Source organism: Zeugodacus cucurbitae, chromosome 5 (genome assembly GCF_028554725.1).
Source record: "Zeugodacus cucurbitae isolate PBARC_wt_2022May chromosome 5, idZeuCucr1.2, whole genome shotgun sequence".
NCBI classification, from domain to species: Eukaryota; Metazoa; Arthropoda; class Insecta; order Diptera; family Tephritidae; genus Zeugodacus; species Zeugodacus cucurbitae.
In genome coordinates this window covers 44,659,139-44,683,108 of record NC_071670.1, presented here as the reverse complement: position 1 = coordinate 44,683,108, position 23,970 = coordinate 44,659,139, and the positions used below count along the sequence as shown (strand labels likewise).

The following is a 23,970-nucleotide window of genomic DNA, read 5'->3' as shown; positions in this document are numbered from 1 at the left end:
TTGTCCTTTTTGGCTAAGCAGTAGGTCCATGGCACATGTAAGTGCGTATACTTATGTTTGCCTCGTTCAAATGCTTGACTTATAGTAAGTTCAATACCAGTGCAGCTTTTTTTGCTCAAGGCATCGTTTGCCTCCTTCCGTAACCTTCACCGGCTTCAGTTAGTCCCAGCTATTTGCTGCGGGAAACCCTATTTGTTTGCTGCCTTTTTGTTTGCAGCCCATAAATAACTTATGTAATACAACATTTTTAAATAGTTCGATTGCGATCCCAATCAGCTGTTCCAATTCACATGACAAGCTTTTGCAATCGAGCTCACTTATTGGATATGCATAAAAAGGTACTCGTATGCCTTCCTAAAGTGGACAGTTCAATTATACGAGGATAACAGCGCAAACAAGCGAGGACATAACAACTTACATGGCAGTTTGACAGCTGCGATAAGCTAAGGAGTTGGACATTTTTGGATTTTATTTTGGACAGCATGGTCAAATCTACTGATTGGTGTATCCAGGAGTTATATACATATATATTATCTATCTATTATATATGTATATACCAAAATGACTTTGATATTATGAGACTGAGTTAAAAAGAGGGGTCTATATCTCGAATACTAGCATAGATCAGTTTAAGTTTGAATATGTTTACCATTCTTACAACTAGGGATCCGATGCTATACAACTTAAATATGCACTATAAAACTTTTAATAAGAAGAAACTACTGCAATATTGAAGAAGAATAGTATTTTTACACCTACTTTGTAATTATTTACTTTGAAACATATGTTTCAATTTACTCACTTTACAAGCGCTCACAATATGGGTTAGTCAAATATTTTAAAAGATAACAGTAAAAATACGTTGAGTTGAATTAGCTTGCAACATACTCAAGCTATCATATAGTAGTACCTCAAAAAAACAACAACCACACAGACAATTATACCAGCAAGCAAAAATAAATAAAAAAGAAGTGGCAGTTGACAGTTATAGCCACTCGTATAATGACACCAACCGATATTGTATTGCAACGCTTATTTACCCAAACAAATACCCAGATCTCGTATAAAATCAAACAAACAAACAGACAGACAAGCAAACAATTGGTACAATGCAATACAAACAAAAATAACAAAAATGTCAATACAAAGACAACAATGAAATAGAATTGACAAGTGCTCAACGCCTGCGGTTTGTTTGCATAACGGTTTCGATAGCTACTCAATAGCGCGATTGCTTCAAAGGGAGTATGGAAGCAAACGCAGGATTGCGCGAGAGGAAGGAGATTCTGTGGAAATAAAGAGTTACTCGCGGGATGTTAGATATTGCGCGGAAAACTGGAGGGAAAAAGAGAGAATGTACTCCGAAAAGAGCAGAAGACAGACTGTTGTAATATTTTCATCCTCCTCTGATTAGGTTCTATATAGTCCATAATAATCCTTTGCAATGAAATACGAAAAAAGAGATTTAATCGTTTTATTGCCTCAAGTTTTTCATAGGACTCAAAATAACACCTTTGTTAGAAAATTAGATAAGGAGTACTTTCGATGGCTCTTTAATATTTATAAAAAAAATATGGAAGCTATAGAAAGGGGTCAGACAATCGTTAGAATAAGTTTTTTTCTGAATTTCATCCAAAAGATATTATATTGACCTAGGTTGTGCTCTTTTTCTTATATTACTGGCCCTAAAATACTCAATATAAAGGAGTCAAAAACACGAATTTTCAGGAATCAACACAAACATTCAAATGTCAACAAAATACGCCCAAATTTTGGAAATCTAAATAATATTTTGTGAATTCGAAGAGCATAAAGAATGGGGTTCCTGGATGACAAATACCCTTATTTTTAGCCTATGAAATCCACCTTACTCCTCAAGTGTAAACGAAGAAGAGAGATGATTTTCCTTTTATAAATTGCCTTATTAATAAAACAATTATGGAAGCGATAGAAAGGGATTCAAGAAATTGCAATTGTTGGAACACGATTATTTTCAAATTCCATTTAAAATTTTGAGATTCTCTTCTGATGTCGCATTTTTCAATACGAGGGCTACACAAGTTTGGGATATTAATGAAATTCCTTATTACTGTAGACTTGAAATAGCCACACATGAAATATTATAACGGTATCAAATCGCACGACCGAGGCGGCCAGATTCGTGAAATATCACCTTCACCAAACTTGGTTTTCAATAAATCGATTGTGACATGAGTTGTGTGGCTTGCGACGCCCTCCTGTTGGAACCACATATTGTCCAAGTCCATATCATCCAATTCGGGTCAAAAATATTCGGTTATAATTGAGCGCTAGCGATTCCCATTCACAGTAACGTGACGGTCTTGATCATCACGGAAGAAGCACGGCTGAATGTGGTCGCCTTCCCATAAACCGCACCAAACCGTAATTTTTTCGGGATGTAATGGTGACTCATGGAGTACGGGTAGCTTATAGCCTGACGAATATTTCGCTTATTTTGCTTATTGACGAAATCATGATGAGCCTCATCGCTACGTAGGAGCATGAGTCCACTGACTCCGAATTTCGGTAGTAAATTTTAATAATTTCGACTCGTTGTTGGATCGTATATCTTTCCATGATGAAATGTCAAATCTTACTGAAGATAAATGTCAAAAGAGCACAAAAAATATTACGTCGTTTGTTGTCCCTATCGGTCTACTTTTGTAGACCCTTTTGAAAAAACCCTGTCGCCAAATAAATATCGGGGGATTAGTGGTTTGCAAGAATTTTAGATCAAATCAAACCCGTATTTATGATAACCGCGATAATATCAAAACTATTCCTTTCATTATTTGCTCTTATGTCTAGAGCAAAGGCAGAAATATGGTTAGAAAAATACCGTTATATTAGAACTCAATAGTTTTCTGGGGTTAATTAAGTACTGAATCTATCAAACGACATGACACAATTGTGTTGTATAGTAAAAGTACTGCGCTATTGTGGACTCGGCTATAACCGCGTAAGCGGTGTCTACGCCAGTCAAGAAGAAGATAAATATGTTATATTAGATTATATTAAGAATTGAGCAACGCATCGACCTATGGTTCATTGTGCCCTCTCCTATTAGCTTAATAGTATTCCAAATTTGATGAACATGGACTTACTGTCACTTTTAGGATACAGAACCGTCATTAACTGCCCCTTTTTCTACGCGATCGCCGGACAGTCAAGGAGTTGATGCTCAGTTTGTGCAGATGGCACCTTAGTCTGCAGTGGCTAGTGTAAAGTGCTAAAGTTGTTTGAGTTTGTTTCTTGGCTATGTGATCACTTTTTAAACCTTTATTGGTTATATACCTCCATTAGAACGCTTCTATTCCTATCCCTATTGAGATCGTATATGAATTAACTGCCGTGAAAATGCCTTCATCTCTTTCAAAGAGAGTTCATTACTATTTGCTGAAAAGAAAAAAATGAAAACATCGACAATCTCGCCAACTCATGTACACTTACATTGACTTAAAGTTTTTCTGTATTAAATTTTAAACGAAAGTGGCCTTAAGTGATAGATATGGTCCGCTTTAACACGAATCCAGTCAACTTTTTGTTTCACATTTCCTCGGCATCTCTCCACATGCTCTTTAAAAATTTGTCCAGCAAACTTCTTCAGCACCTCTTTAAGCTGTGAGCAAGTGAAGTTCAACGAACTAGTGTCTCCTAAAGTTTTCACACTTCCCCCAACTGTTCGAGCGAACTTTGTTTTGGTACAAAGAAACTTTGATTCGAAATTAGGTTGTCCGGGTTGCCAAAGTAACGGCAACGGTGCGTGTGTGTTTGTGTGCCATGCGTGCCTTGTGACGTCATACGGTACGGTTATATGTTCTTTGCGTTGCGGCAGCAAATGAGTTTTAAAATTGTTAACTTGTCTAGCAGCTGATTGTCTGGCGGTATGGTTGCCAACTTTGCAGCCTGCTAACCAATTTTCCAGACGCTTTAAATATGGTATGCGACGAGTGCGCGTCTTTAAAGACACAAATATTGTAGAAATTGTGCAACGAAAATTATAAAATAAAGTTTCATGAGCGCGCGCTACAAAAACTAAAGGGTGTGCTCCATTGCGTAGAGCGAGGTGTGCTACTAAGCGAGGCTAAAAGTTAGTTTCGAAATTACGCAGGAAGTTTTCGGCGGCAGTGGAGCTGTTGACTTCAGTTGTAGCCATAAAATTGTTGGTTGAAATATATATGAAAATATAGATATTTGACGCTTCCGTCAAACAATTATTAAATTTCGAGGCAAAACACTGAAGATTTGTTAGATTAAGAGTTGAGAGGCAGCTTTGAAATGGCGTCAACGCCGGTGACTTTGACTCTGGAATTGTTGCAATAGCTGCTTCTTTGCCGTGACTTTGAAAATTACACTTTTTTAAGTTTTGTTTTATAGTTTCGGGGAAGATTTATATGAACTCTATATTTTTAGAGAGATTTTTTATTAAAAATTTGTTGTAGTCTAGTTAGTCTTCTCAAGAATATGTTGAGTTCCAACTGTTGTGTGACATTGCTGGTAGAAGTGATATTGAAGTTCTTCATTTTGTTTTTGCAATGGGACCCCGAAAAAAATTTACGTGTCTACTGCATGTTATTGCTAAGTTGTCCAGGTGTTCAAGCTATTCATCGATTCGATGCATTCCGATGTTAGTTCAGTTTTAAATCTCGGATTTTCGTAATCGGTCAGACATAGATATATCTAATTTCGTCCCTCAATACAGCCTTTTCTACCTGAGAGGACTGGGATAGGGGCGAGGTTGACAAGGATCCGAAGATCCAGAGATAGAGGAACGAGTGGGAGCTGGTGTCTGTTCAGAAAAATTAGACATCAAGATCAACTTCCGACTTCCAGATATCTGCCGTGTCTTTTTTAAGCCGAAATTTCTGTAATCAAAGAAGGCCTACTCTCTTTAACAAAGAGGGTGCTAACGACAAGAAATATATTTATTTTTAAATACAGTCTGACGGTCTTGAAATCACTAAAGTCTCTTAGAGTCTCATCGAAGTCAGTGAAAGTATGTCTCGAACTATTAATGGGACTATCTAACTATATAAATCTGCAATGTGTTCCAGGGCACAGTGACAGTGATAAGAAGACAGACTAAGAACAACTTTATAAATAAATTCCGATAAAGTGGGTATAGAAATGCGTCTGGCCACTTGTAGATATTCAATCGACAAATACTTTATAGGCATAGCCAAGTCTAGGTGGAAACAATCTATGACTTGCTCTAGAAGCAAACAAACGTGGCCTGAGTGGAATAAGAGCCGCACATACCGTTTATTACAATTTAAAAGAAAATACTTAAAAACTCTAGTAGGAGTATTAACAGGTCACTGTTTAATTGGTAGATGTGTCAGTAAATTGGAGACACCATACAATCACTATCCCAGAAGTTGCCAAGAAGTAGAAAAGGCGGAGACTGTAGAACATCTTCCAATGGTTCAGTGGTAACATGGTTGTGTAAAGGGATACTTGTCTCGGTGGAGTCACAATGGACCTCTTAAAGGCCTAAGTGCGTCGTACGACATCTATTTCATCTACTTACATACTTAGTTCTCTTTTAAGTTCCGTCGAAACATTGATTGAATTATGGGTTTTACATCCCTAGCTTGTCGAACGCTTTTTTAAGGAGAAGAGGACATCTCAGATAAAGAGAAACTATTATAAACAAGTAAGGAAAGGCTAAGTTCGGGTGCAACCGAACATTTCATACTCTCGCAATTTATTGAAGAAATTTAACCAATACATATATGCGGAATAAAGTTCACCGTATTTTTGAAAAACCTATAATTTGGTATATGGGAGCTAGGAGAGATACTTTTGAAAAACCTACAATGAGGTATATGGAAATGTTATCACCCGATTTTAATAATTTTTGGAACAGAGACACACTATTAGAAGAAAACAATTTCCTCTGAATTAAATTGAGACATCTGAGAGATTTACCCATATTTTCGGTTAAAATGTATCCTTAGGCGCTGAGTTCAACATGTTCGATATCTGGGGCCTTGAAAAGTTATGGTCCGTTTTCGACAATTTTTTCACAAGTGAAGCCAGAGATGATATGCACTAATTGTGTAAAGTTTTATTCCGTTATCTTCATTGGTACCTTATGTTTACATTACAAAGTGAAGGAATAAGATGGATTTCAAAATTGAGTTATAAGGAAAGTAGTAGTGATTGTGAACCGATTTCGCCCATTTTTTGTCCGTGTTATCAGGGTGTCAAGAAAATATTATATACCGAATTTCTTTCGAACCGGTCGAGTAGTTCCTGAGATATGGTTTTTGACCCATAAGTGGGCGATGCCACGTCCATTTTGCAATTTGTAAAAAAATTTGAATACAGCTCCCTTCTGCTATTTCTTCTGCAAAATTTAGTGTTTCTGACGTTTTTCGTTAGTTAGTTAATCCACTTTTAGTCATTTTCAACCTAACCTTTGTATGGGAGGTGGGCGTGGTTATTATCCGATTTTAATTATTTTCATGGTGTGTGGTGGGGTATGTAAGAGAACCGACTGCAGAAAGTTTGGTTTATATAGCTTTATTAGTTTGCGAGTTAAATACAAATAACCGTTTTGTGGGCGGGGCCACGGCCACTTCCACAAAAAAAATACATCAAAATATGCCCCCTCCTAGTGCGATCCTTTATTTCAAATTTTACTTTTATATCTTCATTTATGGCTTAGTTATGATACTTTATGTGTTTTTGGTTTTCGTAATTTTGTGGGCGTGGCAATGGTCCGATTCTGCCCATTTTCTTGAACTTGATCTTCTTATGGTGCCAAGGAATATTTGTGCCAAGTTTCGTCAAGATATCTTAATTTTTACTCAAGTTACAGCTTGCACAGACGGACAGATGGACAGACATTCAGATTTGAACTCCACTCTTCACCCTGATCAATTTGGTATATATGACTCTATACCTAACTCTTTTAGTTTTAGGTGTTACAAACAACCGTTATGTGAACAAAACTATAATACTCTCTTTAGCAACTTTTGTTGCGAGAACATGCTATTCATGGAATTTGATAATGATGACGGGAGAAGCTGGATTCAAGTTCCAAAAAATTGCAAGTTATACAAATATAAATCCCCAACTTTATTTTTCCATATTTGATATAGCGAGGCAGGAGCATTGATTGATTAAAGCCAATTAATTTCGAGAACCAAATATAGATTATACGGGCTACAATTGACAGCTTCTATGTATAGATTGGGATATTCTAATTAAATTAAAATTCGACATTTTTCTTTACTTTTTCATATGCATACTCCTTACATATGTATAATGCACACATAGCATCCACTGGAGAACATATACACAACTGCAAAATGTTTTCTCCATCCTCTATTTCCACCTCTCGTACGAATGTGGGTGCCGTCAGTTGCTACTTGCCACACACATCGCTTGTGTACATACGATATATAACTGTTTATATAAAAATAACTTTTTCTATATCTTTTTGTGTGCTTTTCTTCTGCTACTTCTTTTTCTACTTTTTCTCCAATTCGCACGTTCATCTTATATGCTACACGCTTCACTTGTTTTATGTATTAAATATTCGATTTGTTCCAGCTCTTGTAAATGTCACTTATATATTTATACATACAAAAGTACAAACAGCATGTGTACTCCCACATGAGCTGTCGAGTAGGGAGCAATGCCGGGATGTTGGGTCGGCGCAAGTGTGTCGGTTGCCGCGTGTGTACAACTTCGATTCTGATTGGACGCTACTTTTCATGTCTGCCCCACCGTGTGACTTCACTCATACATATACATGTGAAACTCACGCACACATACAGTGCATGTGCATGTATATAAGCGCCTACAGATTTGGCGTTGGCGATGATGCGCATATGCGTAAGTACAAATGTACATGTATATATATGATTTTAGGTGTATATATGTATATACATATATATGAAGCTTATATGCGTGTATTGTGGACATTGGAAAACTCCACCCACTGAATTGTGGCGATTTGATGGGAGTACTAAATCGATTATTCTAACATGTTAGGATGTTGTTGTTTTTTATCGACAATTATGTATACTTATACATATATGTATATGTATCCATGCAATGAATTTTCGGAGACTTATACAAGCACCTACATACATATGTAGGCATGTACACACATATAGTATGATGGTCGCGTATACATTTTCTATCGGCAACATTTTTTGGTCCGAATTAATGCCACTGTCGTAATAAAAATTTACGAAATTGTTTCCTTTCTCAATGAAACACAATTTTTATTAAAAAATCATTTTCAGATCTTTTAGGTTAGGACCTAAGCCAACTTGATAGAAACGCTTGAATTACTTGAGAACCTTATTAAACGCTAATTTTACTCAGTTTTACACAAAAATTGGAAATTTTCTTATATTTTTGGATGCACCTACATCCAAGCCTCAGCAGATATCTTGAAACATCCGCCTTCTTGTGTGATTGAATATTTGTAAAGGGTTTCAACCGGCCTAATGCCATTGTGTGTCATAGTTTGAGATGGGTTCAGACCATTATTTTATCTCCATTACATCATATTGAAGAGAGTGGAATGAATGAAAAGTAAGGAAAACTTATACCAAAAACACATAACCAATCCATACTTTTCTTGTGCCGAGCCTCTGGAGCATTTTTTTTTGTAATAAAGAAATCTATGATGAACACAAATACTTCCGAATTTGTCAAAGTGTTTACAATTTAGCTAATTTATCAGTAGCTTCGGACACCACATAATCGCCGGAAACTGCAGAGCGGACCCTAGGAACATTGACGACGGAGAGCAAGAGGGTGTGTGTAGTTCGTGGTCCACTCGCGCAAGAGCGCTGGACACACTGACTTCGAGTTAGCTAGCTAAATGGTGGACAACAACCAGTACATGTGCAGTAGCGTGGTCTTTCTGGCCCGCTGTGGACCGAAAAACGATCCTTCCAATAGCAATAGCTTGGAAGGGCTCTCGCCGCAATAATTGGTGTGCGTGGAGACTTATCCTCTTTTGTCAAATTATATTTCTTATTATTTTTCTCCTATTTTTTCTTTATTCTTTCTTTAGTGGCTTGGCTGTGTATTCCTTTATTTGTAAAGTTATTTTCTTTTAATTTAGGATTATTGTTTTTTTTATGTTGTGGAGATTAGAGATCAAGCCAGACGCTAACTGCCAAAGCTGCTTGGAGGAAGGCGAAGAGGAATTATCCAAGCACTTTCTACTTCAATGTACAGCACTCGCCAGATTAAGGCTAAAACACCACTGTTGGCACAACTTCGACAAATCCAGCGACAAATCTAGCTGGAATCGACATTAGCCGCCTTAAAAGATTTGTAAGATTTGTCCAAGAGCTATGTCTAATCTGCCGATCTATTAGTCGAATCTGTCTAAGTTAGACTCTCTGCAGTGGCTGAGATCTAACCCTTGATCTTTTCCAAAACTAATCTTGAGCTTATACTCTGATTAAATTTCGAGAAAACATAACTTAATCAATATTACTGTTATAAAAATGCTCTTTAATTTTCGTATTTCTTGTGTATTTTGCAATTTTTTTATTTAGTTTTAAAACATTTTTATTAAGTAACTCCCATTCTTTTTCGTTTAACCACTGCTGTGCTTTCTTGATTTGCGTACTTTACGTAAACCTTTGCGACTGCCACGACGTCTGCCACCACGACGTCCACGACGGCGACCGGCACGACGGCGACGTCCTCGACCACCTCGGCGACCACGTCTACGTGCACGTCCCCCTACATCGGCGCCTTCCTGCGAATTGGCAAGTGCACCCTCAGTGTCTTTGGATGTATTTTTTTCCTGCGCTTGTGCGGCATTCTCAGAGACTTCGTCCCTCAAAGCCAAATTGTTAGCCTCATCTTCATCTTTGGCATCACTGCCTTCTTCCGCTTCATCATCATCCTCATCATCAACATCATCATCATCTTCATCATCTACATCTTCATTATTGTATTCATTCTTGTTCAATTGATTGTTGGTATTCTGTTGTAATTGTCTATGCGCAGCAAGCTCTTCACGCGACAATCCGGTATTGGCGGCTGTACTGCTTTCGAATTGTTGCAGCAAGCAAAGGATTGCCAGCATCGCGGCCAGAAAGTATGCAATCTTTGGAGACATTTCGACTAAAGCGTTTGGTGAGCGCTCGTCAATTTGATCGGAGCGTTTGATGTTGCACTCGGCTCATTATGTAGCTTTTATAGTTAAGTTGCATGTTGCGTGTACAGCTAGAACACTTGTTCAAACACATATGGATCGCACTGGTGTTTTTCTAACTTCACTTCAAGTTTTTGTGAATGAAGTGTAATATAGTAAGTGATACTATTGGAATCTCTATGTACTTAGTATATACGCATATGTTACACAATGTATGGTATATTTAGGCGGTCGAGCATGTGTCAATAGTAACTCTGACTTCTGTCATCGAGGTAATATTCCTCGTTTTGAAGTAATTTCTTATTCTATACTAGCTTAAGTAAACAATATTTTACGCTATCTGAACAGTATAAATACCGAAGGAACGCGACGATCAATATCATAACCACTCGAGTTGCATTACAATCGAGTACAACTATCTAAATAGATACAGAAAAGTTTAAAAATCATTAAAAATGGTTTTGAAAGTTTTACTACTACTTCTGGTGGCAACCCAAATGGGTATGTCTGACGCATTTGGCAATAAAATGTGCAGATTACTTGGCCATTGTACAACTACAACGCCTAGACCGATAGTGCCAACTGGACCGACTGGACCTACAACTTATACAATAACTCTATCACCTACTGGTGCACCTGATCCACCACCACTACCACCACCGCCGCCGCCGCCGCCACCACCACCTCCTCCACCTCCTCCACCACCGCCACCACCTCCGCCACCAACAACACCGGCAAATCCACCAGCAAATCCACCAGCAACACCACCAGCAACACCACCAGCTACACCACCAGCAACGCCACCAGCAACGCCACCAGCAACGCCACCAGGACCTCCGCGAAGAAGAGATGAACTGGTGACGCCACAGGAAAACAAGAACACCTTTGCTGAAGATGGTGCCCGGGCAAGACGTCGTCTCCTGCGTCAAAGGAGAACAAGAAGAAGCCGTAACAGACGTAACCGCAGACGTAGAAGAAATTGAAAATGTTCCCAATAATGTTATATCTATAAATGCGATAGACTCTTGACTTAATTATAATAATAAATATTTGCTCACAAAAAAAAAACTTTAATCTTTTAATAATATCTTTGTGTAGATATTAGATATTTTCCAATGGCTCTTAATTTTGTCAGATATCTTTGGAATTGAAGATTAGTAGGCTTACATTTTTTTAAAGAGTACATCTATCAAACCAAATTACCGTCTGTGCTTAGAAGAAAGAGCCAAATCCTTGGTTACCCAAATTCGAGTAGAAAGTTCTCTACTATCTCAACAAAAAGATTTGTACTATATGTCTCATCTAGTTGAAGGTTTGACACTTAGTAATTAAACCTCTGAATTTAGTTGATAGCTCTGAAATAATCAAAACAGGTAAATAAATAGAATATGGTGGATATTGGATGAACACTTTAACTACTACAACGGATTCCTAATTTTGGGCTTTGCCAATGCCAAGACCCATTAATCTATCTTTATAACTTACTAAGTAAGCAGTTTTTAGACCGGTGAAGAATACTACCTTGCTAATACATCGGTTACATCATGTGTTACCATGAATGCACTAATTGATAACTTCAACCAAGGACTTGCCAAGGATATGCCTTGAAGTGTGCAGTTGTTTTAAAAAACCATAATCGTACCTTTGATACCCCGATAAGTCGCTAAATAACCATTAGAAGCAGATACAAAGTTTGAAATGAAGATCCACCTTGTATTTAAAAGGAGATCCATTTCGAGGTGCCCTCTTTTCTTGAAGAAAAAGATACTGAAAAATTAAATTTAATGGGGATGTTTATAATCATTTGAAAGAACATTTGTTGGCTTTTATTTTTTAAAGATTATCTCTTTCAAATGTTAGCCGCGCCAACGTCTCAGTTGATCCATCCGCTGAGTCCAATTTTCGATGACTTGTTCATTGCATTTCGACTGGTAACTGACGAATGACACACGTGATGTTTTGTTCCTCAAAGGCCTGAATCGAAGCGGGATTGTCCGCATAGACTTTAGACTTTACATATCCCCACAGGAAAGTCTAATGGTGTGATATCACACGATCTTGGTGGCCAATCGACCGGCCCCAAACCGTGCAATTATATATTCACTGAAGTGTTCTCTCTGTAAATTCATTGATTGATGTGATGTGTGGAAAGTGGAATGGACCTGTTGAAACCAAATATCGTCGAGATCACGAGCTACAATTTCAGGCATCAATTAGTCGGTAATCATGACGGTTACTTTCTCACTGTCATCATTTTTGAAGAAATATGGACCGATGATTCTACTGCCCTACAAACCACACCAAACTGTTGTTTTATCTTGATGAAATGACAGCTCTAGAATCTCTTCACGTTGCTTATCGTACCAAATGCGGCAATTTTGCTTGTTTGCTCAATGGGTATGAGCCAGAAACACATTCTTTACATAAAGTTAATTTTCGTTATAAAGTTAATTGAACAATTTGTAAACGTTGTTCAGGTGTAAGTCTTTCCATGATATGAAATGCCAAACAAAAAATAACATGACAGTTTGACACGACTCATGTGTGATGCGTCAAAAAAAGGCTATTGAAAAAAGTACTTCCACTTGGATAACCAGATAGTTAAAAGCTTTGAGTAGAAGATAATGGGTTCCATTTTATTTTCAATGCTATATCCATTCTTAAGGGGTTATATACAGTTAAACGGCCGAAAAAAAGGGAATTTTCCAGAATTTTTTCTGAGACAACTTTTTAATTTATTGATCCAAAAATTTATACTCATATTATGGTATCTTTTAACTGTATTTAAAGACTTAGTACTAGTAAAAATATTTATTTGAAAAAGAGCTACAGCTGATCTCCAGAAGCTCCTCTCAAAAAAGACGTTTTGCGGTGACCACTATATCTCGGAACTGGATCATCCGAAATTAAAAAACCAAACAGATTTTGTTAAAATAATGTTAAATCTAGTCATTAATCGAAGGAATAAGCAAAATAAAATTTTTTGACAAAATGGCGGTTTTTCAAAAAAAAAAATCGATTTTTCACCGAAATTTCGGCCTTAAATTGTTTATAAAAAAATATTTATCGGAGAGAAAGAATCTTCGATTAATTACTAAAAAATATATTTAAGAAGGTCGTGTTAAAATTTGAGACTAATCGGTCTAGCCGTTTTCGAGTAATATTGGTCACCGACTTTGAAAACACCATTTTGAGAAAAACGCGTTTAAAGTTTGGACCTTGTACTTCCAAGCACTCTGAAACGCCTTTTCAAATTTTTCAAATTTTTTTTTTTTTGCTTGTAACTTTGAAAATATTCACCGGAACGATATGAAATTTTCTGTGTGTATTCTTAAATATATGTACATTAAGAAAATTAAATAAAAAAAATCGATTTTTTGAAAATTCTAACTGTATATAACCCTTTAATACACTAATTACTTGATTTAAGCTCAAAAGAAAATGACTTCGATTTTATGCTAATCGAAGTATATACAGTGGCGTGCACAAATGAGTACATAATTAAATTCTTTCCTTTTCTGAACGATAAAATAAGTAATAACAAAGAAAATAAAAACAATTTTTTTTCGTTTATTCGTTGTTTCATTCTAAATAAAACAACAAAAAATTCAAAACATAAATCAACAAATTCATAGAGATAAAAAACCATAACAAAAGTAATTCGCATGTACTCAATTTTGCACTTTTGTGTGTACTCAGCATAAAACCAGTTCATACCGTTAGTTTTATATTGTTTGCTATCGTCTACGAGCAGTAATGCAATTTTATGTGTAAAAACGTATGATTAGTAATAAATAAAGTGTTATATCAAGTGTACCGCAATAATATTCTGTATTTAAAAAAAATAAAAAATTATCGCGTGATGTGGAGTATAATGTAGTTTCCTTAACAAATAATGGTGCTTCATCTCGGGAAATAGCCAAGGAGTTAAATATTAGTCAATCTGTGGTCATTCGCGTTCAAAAAAGACGACATACTGCTCCCAAAGAGCAAACCAGAGGCCGCCGCAAACTGTTGACCGACGCGGATGCACGTGTTATGATGGCAGAAATGAGACAGAACAAGACCATTACACCGAAAAATACTTTAGTTGCCAAAAATAAGCACGTTAGTGAATGGACAGCACGACGAGCGCTCCAAAACATTGGCTATATTTCAGCCGTTAAAAAAAATAAACCTGCATTGTCCAAAAAGAACCAAAAGGCGCGAATGAAATTTGCAAGAGAGCATAAAAATTGGACGATAAATGACTGGCAACGAGTTATTTGGTCAGATGAATCAAAATTTAATCGTTTCTAATCGGACGGTAAGCAGTACTACTGGCGTCGCCCTGGTGATACCTTTCAACGCCACCACGTCAAGCAAACTGTGAAGCATGGTGGTGGAAACATCATGGTTTGGGGATGCTTTACTTGGTGGCATATTGGGCCATTACACAGAATTGAAGGTATAATGAAGAAGGAAGACTATCTCAACATTTTGCAGACTCATCTTCCCGAGTTCGTTGACAAGTGTGCCTATCCTGAAGAAGAAGTCGTGTTTCAGCAGGATGGTGACCCAAAGCATACTGCGAAAATAGTGAAAAAATGGTTGAGTGAGCAAAATTTTCATCTGATGAATTGGCCAGCCCAAAGCCCCGACCTCAACCCGATTGAGAATTTATGGTCAATCGTGGGAAGACGGCTGGGGTTGTACCAATCAGCTCCATCAAACCTAGAAGAGCTGTGGGCACGAGTACAGCTAGAGTGGCAAAAGAAATAATACAGGACCTGGTTGAAAGCATGCCAATGCGTATTAATAATGGTACTAAAACATAAAGGATTATGGACCAAGTACTAAAAAAGTGCTCCACTAACAACTTTATTGAAAAGTGCAAAATTGAGTACATGCGAGTTATTTTTGTTATGGTTTTTCATCTCTATGAATTTGTTGATTTACGTTTTGAATTTTTTGTTGTTTTATTTAGAATGGAACAACGAATAAATGAAAAAAAAAATTGTTTTTATTTTCTTTGTTATTACTTATTTTATCGTTCAGAAAAGTAAAGAAATGAATTATGTACTCATTTGTGCACGCCACTGTATATATATATATACAAGTATATATATCAATATATTGGGTATATTTAGGAGGTATATATATGACAGGTCTATAGATGAGAACATATTTCCACTAAATCCATACGATTTGGTTTAAAGCCCAAAAAAATAACGATTACAATTATATATGGTATATCGGGCTGGGATAGTTCCTAAACCGATTTCACTAATTTTCACTATCAAACTAGATTATATTCAATAAATACTTTCACATAATTTTGCTAACATATGTACATATATCACGTATTGAACAAATTATACAATAAATAAACAATGTTTGTACAGAATTTGTATTCCGATATATTTATTGATGCTTGATTTATAACTCAGAAAAATTTATATTTGTGCAAAATTGTAATTTTCAAAAGAAGAAAACAATAGCTTAATACTGAGCATGCAGTTTTGTTTATTAATGCTTTATTTCTGTTTGCCGCACAAAAAATCGACGACAACACCTTGCTCATAGTACAGTTAGTTTTAGTCCAATATGACTTCATAGAAAATAGGTATATGTGCAAAATGTTTTTTTCGTTTTCTGGCTGACGCGATGTCAACATCTCGTCAATTGGAATTATAAAAACAACTAACGAGGCTGCAAGCAATAATTAAAAAATAATTCCATGTATATAAAAACAACAACTAAATTTCATTTTAGGTTAAAATATGACTTCGAACCGAATTTCGTCTGAGGAACACATCAAGATTGAGATTATGAAAAAAGATGTTTTACAAAATTATGTAAATACTTTTGAAGTAATTTGGCATCGAAAAACCATATGCAATTTTTTAGAAATCCCGAGGAATACAAAAAAAAAAAAAAATAAAGCGTACTGGAGCAAAATCTTCGATAAATGAACGTACCAAATGGCATATTCGCAAGTTGGCAACTCAGGACATGATGCGTTGCTCCAAATTACAGCGGATTTTGGTGCCAAGAGAACGTCTACAACAAATTGTGAAAGTAGACTTAAATCTTAAATATAAATGCAAAGTGTCTAAACCCGCGTCTATATGTAATATACTCTTATAGGTTAAAAAATTACAAATTCTAAGAAGTAGAGTTTGAAAATTTGATATTTAGTGATGAGGAAACATTAAATTTAGATGGATAATAAGTATTGGAGGGATCTACAGCACCTTCGCCATACTTACTATAAGCGCAAACATGGCGGTGGATCTTTAATGATGTGGGCTGCCCTTAGCGCCAAATGGAAGTCTCCCAATGCCTTGTCCCGAGTCGTATGAAAGCAAAATATATATGGAAATGCTGGACAATGAATTTATCACGTTTGCTGAGGCATATCATGGCGACAATTGGGTGTTCTAGCAGCATAACGCGCTTATACTACATACAAAGTATACTGAAAGTGAAAGAATTTGATGAATTTTAATCTGAATTTTTTATATTAATACATTCTATTCTTCTAATTCCATGAGAAAAGTCATTAAGAGAGAATCGACGTGAAACTAAATAAATACTATTCAAAAGTTCCTACATTCATCAAGGTAATATACTTCATTTCGAAATTTTCAATATCTTGTTCTCAACCAGCTTGTGTAAACAATATTTACGCTAGCTGAACAGTATAAATACCGAAGCAACGCGACGATCAATATCATAACCACTCGAGTTGCATTACAGTCGAGTACAACTATCTACATAGATACGGAAAAGTTTACAACTCATTAAAAATGATTTTGAAAGTTTTACTACTGCTTCTGGTGGCAACCCAAATGGGCTCCTCCAACGCATTTGGTATGAATAAAATGTGCACATTATTTGGTAAATGTACAACAACAACGGCTAGACCGCTACTGCCAACGGGACCGACTGGACCTACAACTTATACAATAACTCTATTACCTACTGGTGCACCTAATCCACCACCACCACCTCCACCACCGCCGCCGCCGCCACCACCACCTCCACCACCACCGCCACCACCACCACCACCAACAACACCGGTAAATCCACCAGCAAATCCACCAGCAACACCACCAGCAACACCACCAGCTACACCACCAGCTACACCACCAGCAACACCACCAGCTACACCACCAGCAACACCACCAGCAACTCCACCAGCAACTCCACCAGCAACGCCACCTGCAACTCCACCAGCAACGCCACCAGGACCTCCGCGAAGAAGAGATGAACTGGCGACACCACAGGAAAACAAGAACACCTTTGCTGAAGATGGTGCCCGGGCAAGACGTCGTCTCCTGCGACAAAGGAGAACAAGAAGAGGACGCCGTAACAGGCGTAACCGCAGACGTAGAAGAAATTGAAAATGTTCCCAATAATGTTATATCTATAAATGCGATAGACTCTTGACTTAATTATAATAATAAATATTTGCTCACAAAAAAAAAAATACTTTAATCTTTTAATAATATCTTTGTGTAGATATTAGATATTTTCCAATGGCTCTTAATTTTGTCAGATATCTTTGGAATTGAAGATTAGTAGTCTTTCATCTTTTTAAAGAGTACATCTATCAAACCAAATTACCGTCTATACTTAGAAGAAGGATCCAAATCCTTGGTTACCCAAATTCGAGAAGAAAGAACTCAGCTGTCTCAACTAAAAGCTTTGTACTATATGTCTCATCTAGTTGAAGGTTTGACACTCAGTAATTAATCCTCAGAAGTTAGTTGATAGCTCCAGAATAATAAAAACAGGTAAATAAATATAATAGACGGGATAATGGATGTTAATGAACACAACAACTAACTAGTTTCCGACCGATTTCTAAATTTCGGCCTTAGCCAATGACAAGATCGATTAATCGGTCGGACTCTATAACTTACTAAGTAAGAAGTTTTTAGATCGGTAAAGAACCCTACCTTGCTAATTCATCGGGTCCATAATAGCATGTATGATCATGAATGTCATAATTGATAACTTCAACTAAGGTCTTGGGATTATACTATTTCGAAGGTTCCGCATTCATCGCTCATACACTAGCGCCGCCGACGTTCACCAATTGTTTGAACAAAGCTCTCTGATGTTTAGACAGTCTTGAGTAATCACGTTTTCTAGGAAAAGCATGCATGAAATTGGGCCAACATTGAGACATTTCGTTGCGTTCGATGTATATACAGCTGTGTAAATACCGTCAACCGCATTAGAATGCACCACGATTTCTTCTCGAAATATGTATAAAAGCGCTAGGCAGTCATTGTAACTGCATCATACACATTCGTTAGATCTAACGGTGCGGCAAACATGGCGAGCAAGTTGTTTTTATTGGCTTTAGCATTGTGCTGCCTGTCGCAGGGTAACGCTATCGATTTTAAGAAGCTTTTAAATGTACAAACCACACCGGCTCCGATCGTTACGGTAGAGCCAAGTGCTCCAAGTACCTATACGATTACAATTTCTCCAACAAATACGCAACCTACAACAACAACATTTACGCCAACATTACCACCACCACCTCCTCCTCCACCACCTCCTCCTCCACCGCCTCCACCACCTGTGCCAGTCCCAGCGCCTCGTTCTTTGAATGATGATGATGGTGCTCGACGACGCGGACGAGGCTCATTCCGTCGTGGTGGTCACAGATTCCGCCATGGTCGTACCGGCAGACGTGGATTTAGACGCGGTAGACGTGGTCGACGTGGCCGAAGAGGCAACAGACGTTTCCGTGGTTAATCCGTTGATGTTTTTATATTGATAACGATTATTGATAATGATTGCGAATAAAGTACAAATTGTTTAAGTTACAACAAAAAATATTGCATTCTAATTTGATTATTGAAGGTGTGTCTTAGGATCGTACTCCTACAAATTCCTATATATTTAAGAGTTTCAGAGGGCCTATTAGCATTTGTTATAGCTCTATTTTGAGACCTTCTTCTCCTTTTTTGAGCTTATCTTTCGGTCCTTGGACCCTAGATTATATGAGGTGACCCAAGTAGAGGTTCTGTTTTCAAAGCCTTTTCTCACAGATCTCGCGTGAGTCGTGAGTCGTGAGCTGTCATATTATTATAACTTCGCTCTATGGACTTTTTAAAAGTTCCAAGAAGACGTATTCCAGCCCATTTCTGTTCAGCGATGAGGCCCATTTATGGCTCAATGGGAATGTAAACAAGCAAAATTGAAGCATTTGGGACGAAGAGCAATGTGAAGAAATTCAAAAATTGCTATTTCATTCAGAAAAAACAATAATGTGATTTGTGGGCTGGTGGAATAATCGGTCCATGTTTCTTCAAAAATGATGACGGTGAGAAAGTATCCGTCAAAGGTGACCGCTATTGCACCACGAAAACCGACTATTTGATGCCTGAAATTGAAGGTCATGATCTCGGCGGCATTTGGTTCCAACAAGACCACGCCACTTTCAACACATCGCATCAATCAATGGATTAATTGAGAGAACACTTGGGTGAACAGATAATTTCACGTTTTGGGCTGGTTGATTGGCCACCAAGATCGTATGATATCACACCGTTAGACTTTTTCCTATGGGGATATATAAAGTCTATGCGGACAATCGCACTTCGATTCAGGCCTTGGAGCATAACATAACGCGTGTCATTCGCCAGTTCCCAGTCGAAATGCTCGAACGAGTCATCGAAAATTTTACTCAATGGATGGATCAACTGAGACGTTGCCGCGGCCAACATTTGAATAAGAGATTACTTAAAAAATAAATGCCAAAGAATGTTCTTTCGAATGATAATAAACATTCCCCATTATATTTGCATTTTCTGTGTTTTTTCTTTAAAGGAGTAGGAAACCTCTAAATTGATCACCCTTTATTAGCTTTCATCCTTTAATGGTATTGCCATAAAATTGTAGCATAGCTCATAGGCTAGTATTCTATATTGTTAAAATATTCATAAAATTTTCAATAAGCTCATAAATCGGAAGGTGAAGACAATAAGACTCTCTTCATCAGCCGGACTTCATTAGTGTCTAGTGTCTAGTTATTCCGGCAGATATATATTTTCCAAACAAAGTTGGAGGTACTTTTAATATAAGACCCTTGATCTTTAAAGTTATAAGAGGTCCCTAATAAGTATTTGATATAAAAGCTCCTTAAAAGCTCTTCCTACATACATACTTCGAATATTAAACCAAACTCTTTATATACTGTATTCGTAATTTTTTTTTTTATTTTTCTAATATTTTTTTTTTTTTGTACATTTCTACCAAGTAAGTTTACAATCATGTGTCCAAATTTCGTTCAATTTATCCTCTATTTCTGCGATTTCTCCTGCCACCTTTGCGTCCACGACGTCTACCACCGCGACGTCCCCTTCTTCTGCCACGTCTGCCGGCACGACGTCTCCTATTGCGGCGCTTGCCGCCACGTCTACCGCGACGACGCCGACGGCTGCCATCAACATCATCATCATCTTCATCATCATCGTCCTCGGTTGCTTTCCTCAGCACTGTTTCAAGTTTCGACTGTGCACCAATATAGTTCTCAGCTTCATTGTTATTTTCGGACAAATTGCTGTTGACACTCTCTAAAGCGCCTTGTTGCTGCTGCTGTTTGGCAAATGTGCCCTGTGTGTAGCAGCATAGAACCGCTAACAGCACTATGCAAATGCTCAGTTTAATCGACATCTTTGTGTTTTTTTTTTTACTTGGTTGTTGTACCAATGAAGCTTACAAGACAATTGATAACTATTGGGCTGTGTTGGAGCGCTTTTATAACGATTCTTTTGCCGCTTTGGTTACACTACTCACAGTGAGCTATGGCATAGCGAATGCATTATAGTGCAGCTGTTTAAATTTTGATTGCAAGCTTTGCCACAGTTGCAACCTTAGAACGGTCTCTGCAGCTGTGCCAATACGACCTAATTATGAAACCGTTAGATGAGGTTTGTGAAGCATTGTAAGAACAAATAGGAATTGGACAGAGTACAACAAACAATATGGAACGTATGCGACTCTCGTCGGAGACACGAGTTCCGATAATCGATTTTGGGTGAAATTTTAGTAAAAGGATGCCGGATCATAAAAAATATCTGCTAACGATTTACCGGAAGGCAAAGAAGGAAGCCCAACGAGTTATGTTTTTAGAATGCGGGGATAAATCATGCATTTACACAACCCATATTTCAACTGTAACGTTTTTTGAATATTTTTTTTATTTTTTAATAGGGTCCCCATTCACCATATACATATAAATTCAAAAAAAAAATTCTAGTCAAGCTATGTAGAATATTTGATAGGGATAGAATCAGTCCCATAGCAATATTTCCTCTATTTTCTTTTGTGGAAGTGCTAGACAGATCTCACTTTAGTTGATTCAATACACCAGTGCTCTGCCTTTTCAAATGATTATCTCGAGATGTGAAGATCGAGCACAAAGTAATTTGAGAAAAGTTTTGAAAAGAGGAATAATATATAGTCACAAAAGGATTACATAGGACAATCGTGAAGAGCTAGGAAAATATTAAAAAATAAGTTTTTTTCGGACACTGGGACGTTTGCATGACGAGGAAGGGCACTCCTTAAGGTTCATAAGGTTTAGAGCTCTGGAATCAAATAATCCATATTTAACTTCTATGGGACATGTATGTATAAATCTATGGCTACTGGTTAGGCGTTAAAGTTCGCACAACAGTTTTTCATAAACCCAGCTTAAGGGATCTCAGAAGACGATTTAATGCGATTTTTTATTATATTTGTTTTTTACAAAAGCCTTTTTTTGAACTTCGAATTTAAATTTCTCGATTTGAGACGCTAACTTCTAAAATCGGAGAATGTAATTTTTGTCTCGATCTCCAGGAAAAAAAGTTTAGTTTAAGCAATATTAGTAAAAAAAAAATATTTTTAGGCGATTTAAATTCGGCATATCATGTATAAATAACCAGCTCGCTAGACGAGAAAGAGTGCGTGTCTGATTATTTTATTTCGATGGTAAAATGTTATACAGTTAGTTAATAATTTATATTCGACAAGCTAAACTCATAATATTATGAATAGTCAATTGTATCATGCTTTTCTCTAGAAAGGCCTGAAGAGATATTAAGAATTTGCTGTGAAGAATTGTGGTCGCATAAACATAGACCATTCATTTTAAATCGTTGGTAGTTATGACCTATAGGATGACTGCAGACCAGTCACCCAGATAAAGATTCGGGTATGTTCAAAGATAAGAGATATCCCCCTCAATATAACTTTTAAACATTTATATAAGAGCTAGAGGTTTGAAGCTAATAATCTTGTTAGACTCCTGAAAGCTTTCCTGTCGATCAAAAACATAGATAAAGACAATTTTCCAACCTTTATAGCATACTGCACATGTCGATGAAATTTCTATTTCTAATTTAATGCATTCAATATATGGAGAACTAATATTATGAATAGTCAATTATATCAGAGCCAAAGTTCTTGAACAAGTTTCTACAGAAACGGTTCAGCATACAAAGTTTATATGAATAGATGTACATATTTCGAAACTGTACTATGAAATGTGGTCTCTTAATAATGCCTATTTAATAATATTTAGTAATTTCTGTCAATCCTTCTATTTCTGATCTCTTCATTCCCTAAATATGGGAGATGATTTTAAAAAATTCGGCGATTACTGTCGCAATTCTTATTTCCTTTATTGCCGAATGCGAGTTCTTATATGGGACTATTAGAGGCCTATTGTCCCCTTTTTCAACTGATCCAGTCAAAAATAATACTTACAACTTGTATTTGAGTAAAAGAACTTCTCATTAGACAAGCTCCCGATCACTGGCGGTCGGTTAAATAATTGATCAGATCTTCTGTCAATCAATTTCGAAAAAGATACTTGGAATCGAAATTTATAGTCATATATACTAATGGCTCCTGGGTGTAACTATAATATCGAGAAGTTGTGTTGCGACATCCACCTTCTTATATTACTTTTTTTTTAATTTATAGTGTTTTCTTAGGAAAAAACGTATCTTTCTTTCTAGAGAAGATGTTGTTCAATTGCAATCAGCTGATTAAGATAACGGCTATCAATCCATTCATTCAACGAAGTTATTATTGATTTTGTAACTCAGTAGAAGATTTGGTCCCACGACACTAGCGACATCCAATTGTAAAATATTTCCCAAACAAACTTTTCCAAAACAATTTTATATACCTTTAGGCGTTTTCTATACAATGGTGTCATCTATTTTTGTCCAACATAAAACATCAAAAAAAATTATAAATTTTTAATTTAAATAGAGTGACTATAAAACATTTTCAAATCCAGCTAAAGACACACAAAAAATTTCAATCAAATCGGTCCAGGAGTTCAGCGACATACATATACATAGAAGAATTGTATATATAAAGATAGGACCTTACAAGAGAGACCAGGTGGCGAGTGAAGAACCATTTTGTTGACGAAAATTGCAGAATTGTAGACAAGAATTAGTAAATTAGAATAATAAACCACCAGATATTAGCATCCCACTACTTTAGCCTATACGCTAGTAAAGTAATTAAGTAATTATAGGATTTAAGTATTTCAGCTAAGGAAACTCTTATTTCGACTGGTGGACTGTTAAGTTGCATCGAGGGTATTATAACCCAACCTTAAGATAACCTTTTTCGCTTCATTCAAGTACATTAAAACACACCATAATTTCAGTTTTAGAGAATATATTGTAAATCTATATTTAACGCTGGAAAGTTTTATTTTTTCTTTGTTTCTTTCGTATATTTTTTGAGTCATTCACTTTTTGTACGCTCTTCGTTGAATACGCTTTTAC

At 36.7% G+C, this 23,970-nt stretch overlaps 3 protein-coding genes across 3 annotated transcripts; 1 reads left to right on the top strand and 2 right to left on the bottom strand.

The window, feature by feature from the left end:
* Positions 1–9,601: 9,601 nt before the first annotated feature.
* LOC105213767 (protein nemuri-like) lies at positions 9,602–10,132 on the bottom strand. Its single transcript, XM_011186820.1, has one exon. It carries the CDS (start codon positions 10,130–10,132, stop codon positions 9,602–9,604), a length of 531 nt encoding a protein of 176 aa, XP_011185122.1.
* A 533-nt stretch (positions 10,133–10,665) lies between these two features.
* Positions 10,666–18,925, top strand: LOC114804172 (uncharacterized). Its single transcript, XM_054231775.1, has 3 exons — positions 10,666–11,065; positions 17,258–17,475; positions 18,548–18,925. Exons 1-3 carry the CDS (start codon positions 10,666–10,668, stop codon positions 18,923–18,925), a joined length of 996 nt encoding a protein of 331 aa, XP_054087750.1.
* A 1,542-nt stretch (positions 18,926–20,467) lies between these two features.
* LOC105213766 (protein nemuri-like) lies at positions 20,468–20,848 on the bottom strand. Its single transcript, XM_011186819.2, has one exon. It carries the CDS (start codon positions 20,846–20,848, stop codon positions 20,468–20,470), a length of 381 nt encoding a protein of 126 aa, XP_011185121.2.
* Between the last annotated feature and the right edge of the window lie 3,122 nt (positions 20,849–23,970).